This window comes from Hyaena hyaena, unplaced genomic scaffold (assembly GCF_003009895.1).
Source record: "Hyaena hyaena isolate Hyena2069 unplaced genomic scaffold, ASM300989v1 scaffold_553, whole genome shotgun sequence".
NCBI lineage: Eukaryota > Metazoa > Chordata > Mammalia > Carnivora > Hyaenidae > Hyaena > Hyaena hyaena.
In genome coordinates this window covers 466,595-481,353 of record NW_024081184.1, presented here as the reverse complement: position 1 = coordinate 481,353, position 14,759 = coordinate 466,595, and the positions used below count along the sequence as shown (strand labels likewise).

Below are 14,759 nucleotides of genomic sequence, written 5' to 3'. Positions count from 1 at the left end.
AATACCAGTTTTCTCTAACAATGCAAAAGGTGTTGCAGAGATTCATTAGTCCCAAATGTTTCTTCCTTAAAGAGTAATTCATGGGGCACCTGGCTGGCTCAGTTTGTAGAGTATGTGACTCTTGATCTCTGGGTTATGAGTTCAAGCCCCACTTTGAGTGTAGAGCTAACTTAAAAAAAAAAAGTGGGGCACCTGGGTGGCTTAGTCGGTTAAGCATCTGACTTCACCTCAGGTCATGATCTTATAGGTCGTGGGTTTGAGCCCTGCGTTGGACTCTATGCACAGATCAGAGCCTGGAGCCTGCTTGGGATTCCGTGTCTCCCTCTCTCTCTCTGCTCCTCCCCCACTCACGCTCTGTCTCTGTCTCTCTGTCAAAACTAAATAAACATTTTTAAAATGTTTTTAAAAAGAGTAATTTATATCATGGAACATGTCTCCTGTAATACCTTTTTCAGTGTCTTCATTTTTTCTTTGTTTGCTTTGTACTTTCCTGTATACATTTTTGTTTTTGTTTTTTGTTTTTTAAACTAGCATATCTTCAGCTTTTCAGAAGTGGGACTTTCCCCCCAAGTGTGAGGCAATAGTGGCAGTACTGTTACACCAGTTTTCACTGGTACCAGCCCTTAAATGTGATCTGGTTTAGATAGCCAGTCTATTTTCAGAAAGTCATCAGTCCTCAACTTAATGATTCAGTGTGTAGTCATTCATGTTTTTAAGTCACTCAGGTATTTTAATGTTAATAATAAGGCATTTAAAATAGACGGCCCATAAAACTATGTTTATTCTCTTTATGAACTATTCACAAGCTTTTTTTTTTTCTTCTGATAACTGTCACCTGGTGCCGTAACAAACCTCTGTCCCTTTTCTTTGGAGGGCATCTCTAGCTCTCCTGTGTAGACAGCTCTGTTCTTTGCTTTGTGACCTCCAGCTTGCTTAATTTCTCTTTACTTTAGATATAGCCCTTCGTCTAAGAGCTCTCTAACTTTCTTCTTCAGATAAAGCTACTGCCCTGAACCCCTTCTAGAATTTTCTCCAGGGGCTTTCCTCTTTCTTATACGGAGCGTATAGACTCTTGGTTAAAACCTTAACTTCCATTAGAACACAGTTTTGATGGGAAATTCAGATTTGACTTACATCATTCCGATTGCCAGCGGACTGTTTAGTACCATTTCCTGCCCAGCGTCCAGTTAGAAATGCAACTATTTACATTCTCCTCATTCCTGTTTACTATTGCTCTGAGTGCCTCACCTCTATTTTTTTTTTTAAACTACATTTCTTTAGGCTTACGTACAATGTGACTAAGGCTGTTAGCCTTATTTTGTCCTTTGAATTATAAAAACTTTATTTAGATCTTTTTGGTACAGCCTAACCCTTAACATCTGGTGCCCTGTCCTGCACTCCATAAGGTATCATTAAGAATTATGTGGTGCTCTGATAGTCTGCTTCCCTATATCCTGACCTAAATGGGGAACAGGCAGATATAGAGTTGACTGTCCTATCCATTAGGAAATCAGGGATGACTTAAGCTCATGGCAGCTTCTTATTTGCGGCAGGGATTTAAACTGTAAAAAAGGTGAATGAAATATTTATTAATAGACCTGAGAAATAGATCATGTAAAAGAAGCTGAGATACAAAGTCTAGTTTTCTACTCAAGAATGGCTCCTTTTACCTTATTATTTTATTTTATTTGAAAAAATTTTTAACATATATTTATTTTTTTGAGAGTTAGAGACAAGACACAAGCAGGGGAGGGACAGAGAGAGGGAGACACAGAATCTGAAGCAGGCTCCAGGCTCTGAGCTGTCAGCACAGATCCTGATGCGGGGCTCAAACCCGTGAACCATGAGACCATGACCTGAGCTGAAGTCGGCACTTAACCAACTGAGCCACCCAGGTGCCCCTTATTTTATTTTTTCATTGGTTAATTAACACATCCATCAGCTCACATGTGTTGTGATTTTGTATTTTTTAGTGAGGACATCTAAGTTCTCCTCTCAGCAGGTTTCAGGCATATACTACAGTGTTATCAACTATAGTCACAATTTTATACATTAAATCCTTAGACCTTATTCCTGATATTTTAAGTGATACATAATTCACATAACATAAATTTCACTGTATAATTCAGTGGTCTTTAGTATCTTCACTCTGTTGGACAATATACCCACTAACTAATTCCAGAACATTTCCATCACCTCTACCAGTTTGTTTTTATTTTTGTCATTTTTATTATGGAAAAATTTCAAACATATATAAGCATATTAAAAGTTAAAGAAAATAATAGAATAAGTCCCCATGTACTTGTTGCCAGTGTTAACACATCAATTCGTGACCAGCCTTGCTTCATCTATAGCCCAATGCACACCTCACAACTCTCAATTTTTCAGAAACCCTAATATAAATTGAATTAGCAATGGGAAATTTATTAGCCCACTTACATTGTTTAGACCAGGAGGGGGCTTTACTTTGGATGAACTAATCATATCTGTCTAGCTTCTTATTCCTCTTAAAGAGCCAGAAAACATCTTTTCCAGACACTTCAAATAAATTGCTCCTCTTTTCTCACTGGCCCAAATTTGCTTAGACTTGTCTATCATGGAGTTGATTAATCTCTGCCATGAGATGATGAGATTACCATGACTGGTTTAGCAAAATCAGCTGGAGTAGAATGAAGGTTGGATTGTACACGATGAACACAATACCAGTGACCAGTATTTGTATATCAGTATTTCCAGCTTCTAGATTCAAATGCTGGATCAAACGCATTGTCTTTCACCTGTCTCCAATTTTTTTTTCACACAACAAATACACGTAAGCTTAAACTGAACTTTCAGTAACTACTCTTTTTCTGAAATCTGTACTTGGCATTTCAGGCTTCTATAATCTGTCCATGGCGCTTATCAACTGCTTCTCTTCCACCAGTATTCACTGTGAGCTGTATGCTTCTGCTGAATCATGCTCCTCAAGATGCCCTGAATTTATCATGCTTAGTCATGAAGCCAAGGGTCTTCTTGTTCCAGTTCGGTGCTTAAAGAGCACTTTTTTTTTTTTTTTAAATGTTTTTTATTTATTTCTAGGGGAGAGAGAGAGAGAGACAGCGTGAGCAGGGGAGGGTCAGAGAGAGAGGGAGTCACAGACTGAAACAGGCTCCAGGCTCTGAGCTGGCAGTCAGCACAGAGCCCGACGCGGGGCTCGAACCCACGAACCGCGAGATCATGACCCGAGCGAAAGTCGGACGCTTAACCAACTACGCCACCCGGGCGCCCCTTAAAGAGCACTTTTTACTCCTCTGCTATGCACATATCCTGTTACTGTATACACATCCAATTCCTGTCACAGCTCCACAAGCTCTCTCAGTCTGCTGTGTACCATGTATTCATTCTCCCATTTTCTCATTCTGAGCTTTAATTACCCAGTGCACTCATTTTCACACTTTTTTTTTTTTTTGCATTAGCCAGGAATGTGCACCTGCTGTACCATATATCCATGTGTACACCTTACATTTCATGTTTCTTTTCTGCCTGTTCCTAGAATAATACTGATGTAGGATTAATATTCAGCAAGTACTCATTGAGTGAATGAATTTGCCAAAAATGCAAGCTTGTATTGCTGTGGCAAGTTTTTATTCCTCTAAATTGCCTAGGCTCTCAGATCTTCTAGTCATACAGATATTTTTATGTTAATAGTATTAATCTAATACAGCTGGAAATAGACTCTTCACATTTGTAGATTTATCACTCCTAAGCAACTTGAAATTATATGTGGTAAATGTCAGTTTTGCTGAAACTCTATGATTCTTACATGCTAACTGGTAATTTAATGGCAGTAACTCTGTTAGATAGCAGTGATTCTAGTTAAGCCTCTGGCCCACACATTCGAACACAGCTTTGTTTTCCTTGTTTTTCTATGCTTCTTGTTGTATATAAAGTAATCTTCATTAAGGATTGTAAGGGAGTTGCTCAAAATTTTGTATCTAGTGTATGCTGCCTTTAATGGCAGGTGTGACTAGCTATGGTGCCGTTCATGAATTCGAAAAGTGTCATAACTCTTCATATCTATCTGTCCTTTGAAATGTCAAAGGTTTTGGTATAAGGTATTTTATTTCCTTTCCCATTATACTAAATTTATTAATGTCAATTTTTTGATCCCTTACTTAAAATCTATTGAATAACTTAGAAATAGAAGAAGGGGTCCGGAGTGTAGGGGATATTTGCAGTGTTCCTTCAGCTTTGTGCAAAAATGAGGGACTGCAGCTTTGTGCAAGAATGAGGGACTGTTTGTCTCATTTTAGAATGAATGGTTCTTTAATGGATTGGCCTATTCCAGCATTCCTGATTTAAGGTCTGTTGTAGCACGCGACAGTTTTGATGCCAGTAACATATGTGAATTAAATTAAATTGCATTGCAGGATCCAGCCGGTCCGCTCTGACCCAGTCAGCATGCCAGGGTCATCCCGTCCAGTCTCTGATCGAAGGGGAATTTCCACCGTGATTGATGCTGCCTCAGGTAGAAAACCACCTCTAAAATGTGTGCTGGAGAGTTCTGTGCATTTTAAATTTCTTTTCCTGCACAATGTAGAGAATAGTATTTTTTTTTTTGCCTTCCTCTTTTTTTTTTTTTTCCTTTTTTTTGGGGGGGATGTGTGTGCATGTGTGTATATGTGTGTCTGTTAAACCAATACCGTGCCTACATTTGTTACTAAACAATGCCATGCATTTAAGTATCGTTAAGATTGGTGAATGATGCGGTGGGGTTGGCACTTGATTAAATGTAATGAACACAGTATTGAAGGCTACAGGGTTGATGACTGTTTTGCCTTTGATCTCTCAAATGTGGAGAAGCAACCTTGACAGAGGACGTAAATACAATATATGGATTCAATTTACTCAACCTGTTGAGTATCAAAGTGCTCGATCTGTGGAAGTAGAGTCCAAATGCTGTAGCTTAAATGGTTTTATTATTGAAAGCATAAAGCTTAGAAATTCATTAACTTAACTTTAGTCTATCTATCACAGTTATTAACCTCCTATTATTGGAACCAAGCCATGGCCATGTATCATTAGTACCTGGAAGTAGGTCTTTGCCTCTGTAGGTGATAGTTGCTGCATTAGTACTGTAAAACTGTGTTCTGCCAGATCTGCCAAGTAATAGAACTGTTTATAATAATACATTTTTCATCTCTAAATGCATTGATAAAGAAAATAAGGACAGTGATGCTTTATATTATGGTGCAGCTGCAGAGCGTCTGAAGCTAGCATACAGCAGGGTTTCATCAAGAAAAAGTCTCTCCTGAATAGAATTATTAAATACTCGGCATTAGTCAAACAGTTGAGTCAGACAGGATTTTAATCTATAGCAATTTCAAAATCCCCAGAGACTGCTGATTTGATTGAGGCTTAAACTGTGAAAGAAAATGGAAACAAACACAAAACTGATTTGTGAAGGTCACTTTTAAAAGACCAAAGCTTCTGTTTCTGATTCTGTGTCTGGATGTATTTTGAAGTTTGAAAGCTAAATGGTTTTGTACGTTTTCTTAGCTTTCTGATTTTTTTTTTGCCCTCAGTGGATCGGACCTTGTGTCTGATTGAGCTGTCTGCCTCTAAGGCTGTGCCTTCGTTCCTAATGTAGACTCTTGCTTGAGAGGGCTCATACTTGTCCCTCGGCTTTCACTTGGCAACCATGCTCGTCCCCTGGAAACAAGCACAGAAATGTGTGAAGTCTGTAGCCTTTGCTTCCCTGCATTGAATGAAATACTGAGATAGGTGTCGCAAACAACAAATCTTCTTGATCGTTTCAGTCTGGGAGTGCTAAGAGATCCTGCTCATCTGGAATTATCATTTAAAATTGTGAATCCTGGAAGTGCTGTATTGTAACCTACAGTATTTTATTCGAGATTACAGTAGTAGCCTTTGTTGTGGGGGTGGGGGGTTAACATTCTTGAAAGGCCATATTATTAATGTTTTAGAGTTGGGTGGCTCCCAGTCAAGTAAACACACATCACTAAAGCAGTTGCTGTGCATTATGAAAAGTTGCCGTATTCAGCGCTTTACTCTGAGGTAATGATACTCTTTATTCACCCTATAGCACTGTCTCAATTTTAGCTCTTTTTAAAGATATCTCATGCCACAGAGAGGAATATCCATGAACTATCAGCAACCATAGTTTGATTTAAATCTGCTGCAAGAAGAGTTTTTAAAATGATGTCAAAGAAAGGAACCAGATCTTTGCCCTTGATTCATCCATATTTCCATTAGAGACACATTGTAGGAGATTCTAGGATATTGTTCTGCAGCTCTGAGCCTCTGCCTGAAAGTACTAATCTTTTTGAGTAGAGAAAGGACTTCTTGGTGACTAAGCTCTGTTGTTATTTTTCTAAGCCTGTTTTCATTCCAGAAAGCCATAGTTCCTTTCTGAGACAGAGCAATGAAATGTGTGTGCTGCTTTCTCTAACTTGGAGCTAAAGAAATCACATAGATGAGGAGTTGGACTGTTATGAATAATTCTCTGCTTCTCAAATGGTTTGGATCCCTATTGTTCAACGTATTTTTTAAGTGAGTGAATAATGTCTTGTTGGGGAATCTTAATCTATTATCTAATAGGACCGGTATTGTAACTGACTTACTTTTCTATTGATATTTAGGGAGGTTAGAGACTAAACGGTTTGGGTTCCTTGTAAAAAGAAGTTCATGGGAAAATTCCATTTTAGATTCTTCTGTTAAAAAGAATCTAATAAATTTGTATAACTGCTCCTGAACCAGGAAGTGCTTCTCTGATTATGACCAATGCATTGGAGTCAACTGCATATTACGAAGATGCTTATCTGTAGTTTTGATTGCCTTTGCTTAGAGATATGGCCTCTGTGGCGCCTCCTCTGATTCGGCTTCATGGCTTTGTCTTACTTTCAAGCAATTTATACAACTAAATGTATTGTCTTTTTAATTGTTCCTGTGGCACATTTTATAACTGTTCTTCTATTTTAGTGCCAGCAGTTGCTCTGTCTAAACTAGTGGTGCTATAATTATTTTTCATATAATTACTTTTCAGAGGCATAGAACTTAGAAATTTAGTGTGATATGATTAAATCTTTGACAGTTGTAATAATTTTCAAAATGAAAATGTTTTATTTATACCTTTATTTTTTTATAGCATGTTATGTTTTAGAGATCCATTTATCTGGCAGTGCTATTCTATTGAAATTAACAGAAATCAGCAGAGTATTAGACTGCTTTTGCTAAGAAATTTTGTTTTTATAATTACTTGGTCATCTAGTATATATGCTTCATATAGAAATACATTTCCCAAAATATGTATGTTTTGCTTATTAACTTCAGTGATTTAGCATGGCATAAATTCTATGCCTTTAGATATATTATCTCTATATAAATATGCATATTTAGACTGGCAGATCTATTACTGCTTTATAAGTAGATGTCATTCCCATAGCATGTTTCATCTGAACTTCATGAGTCAAAAGGTACTATCCTACCTAAAATTTTGAGTTTAGATAATTATGAGATGTTCCCTTCTTGACCAAGAAGACCATTCTAGAAAGATATAGGATTTTACCCTTATTCACACAGGCTACCTAGAACAAATGAGATTTGAAGGAACTACTACCATTTTTCATTAACATCAGCATCTCCAAATCATAGACAATATTTCTAGATGAAGTACTTTTTTTCTCTGTACATTCCTTTCAGTGAACTATATAAGAATTTCTTCTCATTGTTTTTTTTTTTTTTTTTTAAATAATGTGTCCTCCTTTTGGTAAAGGTATAGGACCTCTGAAGAAAAAGTAGAAAGATAGCTGCCAATGCCTTATTCAGATTTTGTTTCTCACATTGGTGACTGATCCTCTCATTCCCAGACCTGTAGGCTATACCTGTTGGGTAACTTAATAACATCTCTAAAGTTGCTTTTGATCCCTCCAGGCAGAAAGCCTAGAAAGATCTGGTTCATCCTAAGTTTGCTTCTCCTCGTTTGTGGTTTTACTATGGAAATTGATGTTTACCAAGACAGAGCTCAAAGCAACTGGGATTTAAAGACAGACTCATGCCTGGTTCATATGAAGAGCAGACCTCTTTGTCAAACTCTACTAAAGTAAACATTTTTATAGAGAAAAAGTTATTGGAAGTGGTAGGAGCAGTATTTATGTACATTCCTGAGGAAGATGACAGTAGGAGAAGGAAAATTGTGTGACAGTTAAGCAAAATGAGTTCTTACCCTGTAGAGTAGGCTTTGATAAATAAGGTATTAGTGTTACATCAAGTATTTCTATAAATAAGAACAAAGTTTCAGACTTAGTATTTGTTGTTCTTTTTTTTTTGTATTTGTTGTTTTTGACTCTATTATTTTCTTTGTATGATTGAAGTAATCTAAATAATTTCCAAGAAATTAGTTAATTCAGGAGATACTTTTTCAACACCCAGCTTTTCCCATTAGCAAAGTAATTTGCATACTGAAGAAAATGATATACTTAAAACACAAAATGGTTTGATTTGATTGATTTTATAATTTTTTTGTGCCTGCTGTGATTTTATAAAGATCATTTGTGCCTACTTTACAGATTTGGCATTTGGGGCACCAGATATTTTTAAAAAACAAATGATACTTACTAGAGAAGTATGGTTGGGTAGGCAACAAGGAGATTATTTAAGTCACACCTCTGCTGGAAGGACATTCATTTGGGGCATGCTTTTATTTTACAGAGATTTTTCTGATGTGCTGGGGGAAGAATATTCCTAAGGATTATATTTCATTGTATCTACAGTTGCCATTCTAATCTGAGGCAGACAAGCTTAGTCACTGTGTCTTAATGCCATCAGATACACAAAAGATGCTGGTGGTAAGAAGCAAAGAGATATGTAAGAAACACCACTTAGTCTTCCAATGGTGAGGCCACTTAGTGCCATGATTTTAAAAATTAGAGCTGAATAACAGAAGCCGTGACATTATAATCATGGTCTTGAATGTTTGCTGAAACTTTCAACAAGTGATTTTTCCTACCTATCCAGTCTTCTCTGCGTCTGTAAAAAGAATTCAAGGTTCCCTGCACAAAAAAATTATTTCACTTTTTTTTTTTTTTTTGGTCAGGGATGTGTTCATTATTTCCTAAAATAATTCTCAGATATAAAGGATATAAAGTTTTTTAGAAATATTGATACATTTCTTTGAATGCATGATGTGGTTTTCGTTTCGTAGACTTCCATATAATCTTTGTGATTATAAGGTGACGAAAACCCCAGGCATACTTGTACCTTGAATATTCAAAGCCTATGTGGGATCAGTAAGAGGATTATGGATGAGGATGAAATTAAAAGAAGGCTTAGTCCTGAACTGTGAACAGTCCCTCAGAGGGGAAAAAGGAGGTCAGCAACTTTACCTTGACACTATTTATACTTGAAACCGTTAGCAAATATTCAAACTCAGATATTAAGACTGGCTTTTTTTTTATTAGAAAAGAGGAAGTTGTGCTTTATTTCAACTCTAATGAACACCTACATGTCTGTATAGAATCCCTACGTGTCTGTATAGAATCAAAAATAGGTGTTAGAGGTTAAGAACATAGGGAAAAGACCTGATTTTGCCCATGAGGAAGGTGATCAGCCACATCTCTCTCCCTCTGACTTAAATACTCCTCTCATTCTTCTTTCTAATATTTATAGGATGTTAGAAGATGAAATTCAAGTTAACAATGTGGAAAATTTTAGCTCAGCACAATTAAGGAAAAAAAATGATTGCCCCACTTGAAGATGAAGAAACTGTAAACAGAAGTAGAAGAAGCTGTTGGGAAAGCTTTTTTCTGCTGACACATTGCTTCTTTGAATAAATCTTTGTGTCAACTAAAACCTCGCCTTTGCTTTCTCTATTGCAAGCACCAAGTCCTTGACATGACTTTAAGTCTTCCCTAAGCATTTTGAGAAGGGATTGATGGAATTCTCTCTACTGTTGATATACCGGGGTGCCACATATTTACCAGGGGCTTTTTGGCCAAGAGACCCAACTTTTCTTTTTTGTACCTTTATTACTACATCTTTAGTACAGGCCTGGACTGTTTATGCAGTCTGTTGCCTGAGACTGTGGTGGCAGAGGGACAATATTGGGGGCAGTATTAGAATTTGTTTAAGTCTGAACCGGGAATTCCATTTGTCTTAGTGACATTAGTGTCAAACTGTTAGTGCCACGCTATTTTAAATTGTGTCCAAGAGCCTGAGAGGCTTATGCTTATAGGTGCCATCTATAAACTTAGAAAGAAACAAAAGAGTCTCTCTCCATTGAATATGTAAGCCCAGTGAGCAATTAAAAAGCAGCCTGGGACCTCACCCGGGCAACTAGTCGGAACCAGAGCTCATGATAGTCCCCTGGATATTGTTGAAAACTGTCAGAGAAAAGCTAAAGCAAATAATCGGAGTGAAAATAATTGTTCCCGGGAAAAGGTCTTGTTTTGTAAGGTTGGTGTAGTGTAAAGAGTTGAGACTAGTAACTTCTGAATCTTTGGCTCTATTCTCAACACTGCCCTCTGTGTAATTACCTGTTTGGGAAATTGCTTCAAAACCCAAGGCTTTTCTACCATAAAATTAAGGAATTGAAGTAGGTTATTTCCAAAGCCCCTTCCAACTTGAGAAATTGATAAATTTGTACTTTGGATCACCTTTGAAGAATTTTTAAAAATCAGGGTATAATTTATATATAGCAGAAATGTACATATCTTAATCATACAACTTGATGAATTTTAATACCTATCTATATAACTACTCAGAACAAATTAGAATATTTCCATCATTCCAGAAAGTTCCCTCTTGCCCCCTTCCAGTCAATACTACCTTTGAGCTAGAGAATGACCACTGTGACTTTTATCATCATATATTAGTTTTGTCTATATTGAACTTCATGTAAATGAAATTACCCTATAGATACTTTTGTGTGTCTGGCTTCTTAATGGTTTTGAGTTCATCCAGGTGTTACATGTGTTACTAGTTCCTTTTTGTACATTGCAATGTAGTACAAATATAACACAGTTTATGTATCCATTGTCCAGGACACTTGGGTGGCTCAGTTGGTTGGTTAAGCGGTGGACTTCAGCTCAGGTCATGAACTCACGGTTCAGTTTGTGAGTTGGGCTTTGTGCTGACAGCTCAGAAGCCTGGATCCTGATTCAGATACTGTGTCTCCCCCGCTCTCTGCCCCTGCCCCTCCCACATTCTGTCTCTCTCTCTCTCTCTCTGTCTCTCTCAAAAATAAACATTAAAAAATGCTTTTACGTATCCATTGTCCTATTGTTTTTAGCTTTTAGCTTATTGTGAATGAAGTTGCTATAAACTTTCCCATATAAGCCTTCTTTTTTGACATATGCATTTTTTTTAACACATACATGCATATATTTTGAGCATATACCCTCAGACTAGAATTGCTGGCTCAAGAAATAGGCATGTGTTTAGCTTTATTAGGAACCTCCAAGAAAGTAGTCCAAAATGACTATGCCATTCTTAGAAATGTATGAGCCATTCTTGTGAATGTAAACTGTACTTTTAATTTGCTTTTCTCTGATGAATACCGATACTGAGCACTTACTGGCAAGTTGGAGATCTTTTGTAATGTATTTGTGAAGACTTCCACCAACTTTTATGTGGTCTGTTGTCCTATTGCATTTAAATTCTTTAAATATTTTAGATGTAGGTCTTCTGTCAGATATTTTGCAAATATTTCCTTTCAGTTTATTGCCTTTTCACTTTCTTACTGGTGTTTTTTGACAGGCAGAAGTCCAATTTTTCCACTGTTTTTCCTTTTTTGTTCTAAATTTTTTTTTTCCATTTCACCCAGTCTTGAGTGATGCTATTCTCTAGTAATTGTATAGTATTGGCCTTTGCGTTTAGGTATATGAACCTTTTCGAACTATTTTTTATCATGCTATGAGGCAAGGATCAAGATTCAGTTTCTTCCTTTGGCACTATTCATCAAAAAGATACATTTTGCTTCCAATGAATTTCATTGATGCCTTTAAAAAAAATTCCGTGTGTGTGTGTGTGAGAGAGCGAGAGAGAGAGAGAGAGACAGAGAGAGAGAGAGAATCTGGCTTTATACCGTGATACTGTTTTAATTATTGTAGCTTTTTAGTAAGAGATCTAGCAATTTAATATCTTCACTTTTTCTTTTCATGCCTATCTTGGCTACTCTAGATTCTTTGCATTTCTAAACACATGTGTATGTAATACCAGTAATTCATGGTGTGGTCCCCTGACCTGTGGAAGTTCCCAAGACACTTTTAAGGGATCTGTGCTTGAAAACTATTTATGGTGATGTGAAGTGATCATTCGCCTTTCTTTTTTATACCGTGTTGACATGAAGTACACACAATGCAGACGCAATGGTTGATAAAACTGATGGAATCTTTGCATAGTAAAAGCAGTAGTACCAAATATGCTTGTAGCTAAGGGTACTCACTCATAGGTTAAAATTTTAAAAACTACAATTACTGTCTATGATGCAGGCAAAATCATTGACATGTGATAATTTTATTAAATTTTGTTGCTTGTGTACTTCTTTTTAATATTCTATTTATCACAGTTTAATCAGTGCATGATAGTTATCTTGACAAAATGAACTTGTGTGATTATTGTGAAACAAACTAGCAACTATTTTCATGGAATACTATTTTATTAGAAAGAACAACTGGCAAACTTTGTTCAGACTTGGGTATTTGACAGAAATTTTATCAAAACTAAACAAAATAGGCCTGTCACTTCAAAGAAAACAACTGGCAATATTTGTTATCAATGATAAAACTCATTTTCAATTAAAAATTGGGGGGTGCCTGATGGTCAGTTTGTTGAGCGGCCAACTTCAGCTCAGGTCTTGATCTCACAGCTCAATGGCTCATGAGTTCAAGCCCCACTTCGGGCTGTGCTGACAGCTTAGAGCCTGGAGCCTGCTTCAGTGTCTCTCTCTCTTTTTGCCCTTCCCCTGCTCATGCTCTGTCTCTGACTCTCTGTCTCTCTCTCTCTCAAAAATAAACATTAAACATTTTGTTTTTAATTATAAATCATATATCCATGTATCTATCACTGTTTACCAAGCTCCCAGTACTTACAGACATTTCTGATGAGATAGGTAGTGATATTAACTAGAGGGATATTTTTATGTTATATAATAATATAAATCCACATTTGGAGATCCAAAATATTTTCCGAAAGACCAATTTTGTGATATTACAAAAGTATGTATGGGTAATGGATCCATTCCAAGTGTAAGAAAGGACAGAGGATTTTATTGTAACAGACTACAAAAGTTCATTGATATTGTTTCAATTAATTTGTTAAGTGTCTTCTCAAAGAAGACTATCCTAAGAATCTGAAAAGACTCAGGATCTGAATATGCTCTATCCTTTTCCAGTTACATTTTTGAAGGAGGCCAACTTGCCTTCACATACTCAACCAATACAATATATCACAACAGATTGAATGTAAATTGGTACAAGAATCTACTTGTTGTTGATTATAAAAGTTGCTGTCCAAAAAAGTAAAAATGCTGTTCTTCTCATTATTTTTCAGTCTGGAAATTTTGAATAAAAAATGTCATTTATGTTAATACCTAAAGTTTCTTGTCTTTTAATGAGTTAGTACATAAATGTTTTCAACGTTGATAGATATAAAATACATGAACCTTTTGTGCTCTTTGGAAACCTCAATTTTTAGAGCACAAAAGGGTCCTGATTGAAAAAATGTTTGAAAACCACTGAGATATAACTTTATCCTCATATGCATATACTTTAAATGTATATTCATCTCTACAGAAACTTAAATGGGATTTCATTGAATCTATGGATCAAATTTTGGAGAATTGACATCTTAAAAATATTCAGTCCAACTTCCAACACATGAATCTTTTATAGCTCTCCATTTAGTTAGATCTTCTTTAATTTCTCCTAATAATGTTACATTTCAATGTAGAAGTCTTAAACATATTTTATAAGATTTATTTCAATTATTTGATGTTTTGAGGCTTGTATAAATAGCATATTGTTTTTCATTTTTCAGACTTGTATTCATAGTAGATGGACCACATTATTCTGTTTGTATCTTGAACTTATATCCAGAAACCTTTTTTTTTTTTAACCTTCAAGTTTTTATTTAACTTCCAGTTAGTTAATATAGTGTAATATTATTTTCAGGTGTAGAATTTGGTGATTCATCAGTTACCTGCCACACCCAGCACTCATCACAAGGGCCCTCCTTTCTAAATTCATGTATTCAATAGATTCCTTTGGATTTTCTACTATGTAGTCATTGATCTGCAAATAAAGATGGTTTTCTTTCTTTCTCATCTTTATACCTTTTATTTCTTTTTCCTCTTCATTGTACTTGTTTAGACATTCTGGTAAGATGTTGAATAGAAGTGAAGATATTGAACTTTCTTGTCTTTACTTAATCTTAGAAGTTTTTAATATTTCTGTGTTAAATATGTTACAAACAATTTTCTAAATGAAAATCTACATGCTAATATTATATCATACCTTCATTGGAGTGAGTAATAGATTGACAAAATTCATAAAAGAATCAAATGATATTCTTAAACTGAAAAATATACCTTAATTAAATAATTTGTTGAATGGGCTTAATAGCTGACTGGGTGCAGAAGAAAAGGATCAGAGACTCAATAACAAGTCAAAAATTATCAAACTGAAGCATAAAGGGAAGAAAATAATGAAATAAAGCAACTCAATGTGAGAAGTATGTGGGGTAATATTAAACTGCCTAATGTA

General features: G+C 35.9%; 1 protein-coding gene across 8 annotated transcripts in view; it reads left to right on the top strand.

Annotated features, from left to right (window-relative positions):
* Positions 1-14,759, top strand: part of BCAS3 (BCAS3 microtubule associated cell migration factor) — a 599,290-nt gene that overhangs the window by 333,422 nt on the left and 251,109 nt on the right. For 7 of the 8 annotated variants that reach the window (XM_039255980.1, XM_039255983.1, XM_039255979.1 and 4 more), the window contains one exon: positions 4,410-4,507. In XM_039255980.1, coding sequence (XP_039111911.1) covers positions 4,410-4,507 — 98 coding nt within the window. Of the gene's footprint in view, positions 1-4,409; positions 4,508-9,666; positions 9,780-14,759 lie in introns of those variants that run through there. The other variant, XM_039255985.1, reaches the window with a different exon arrangement.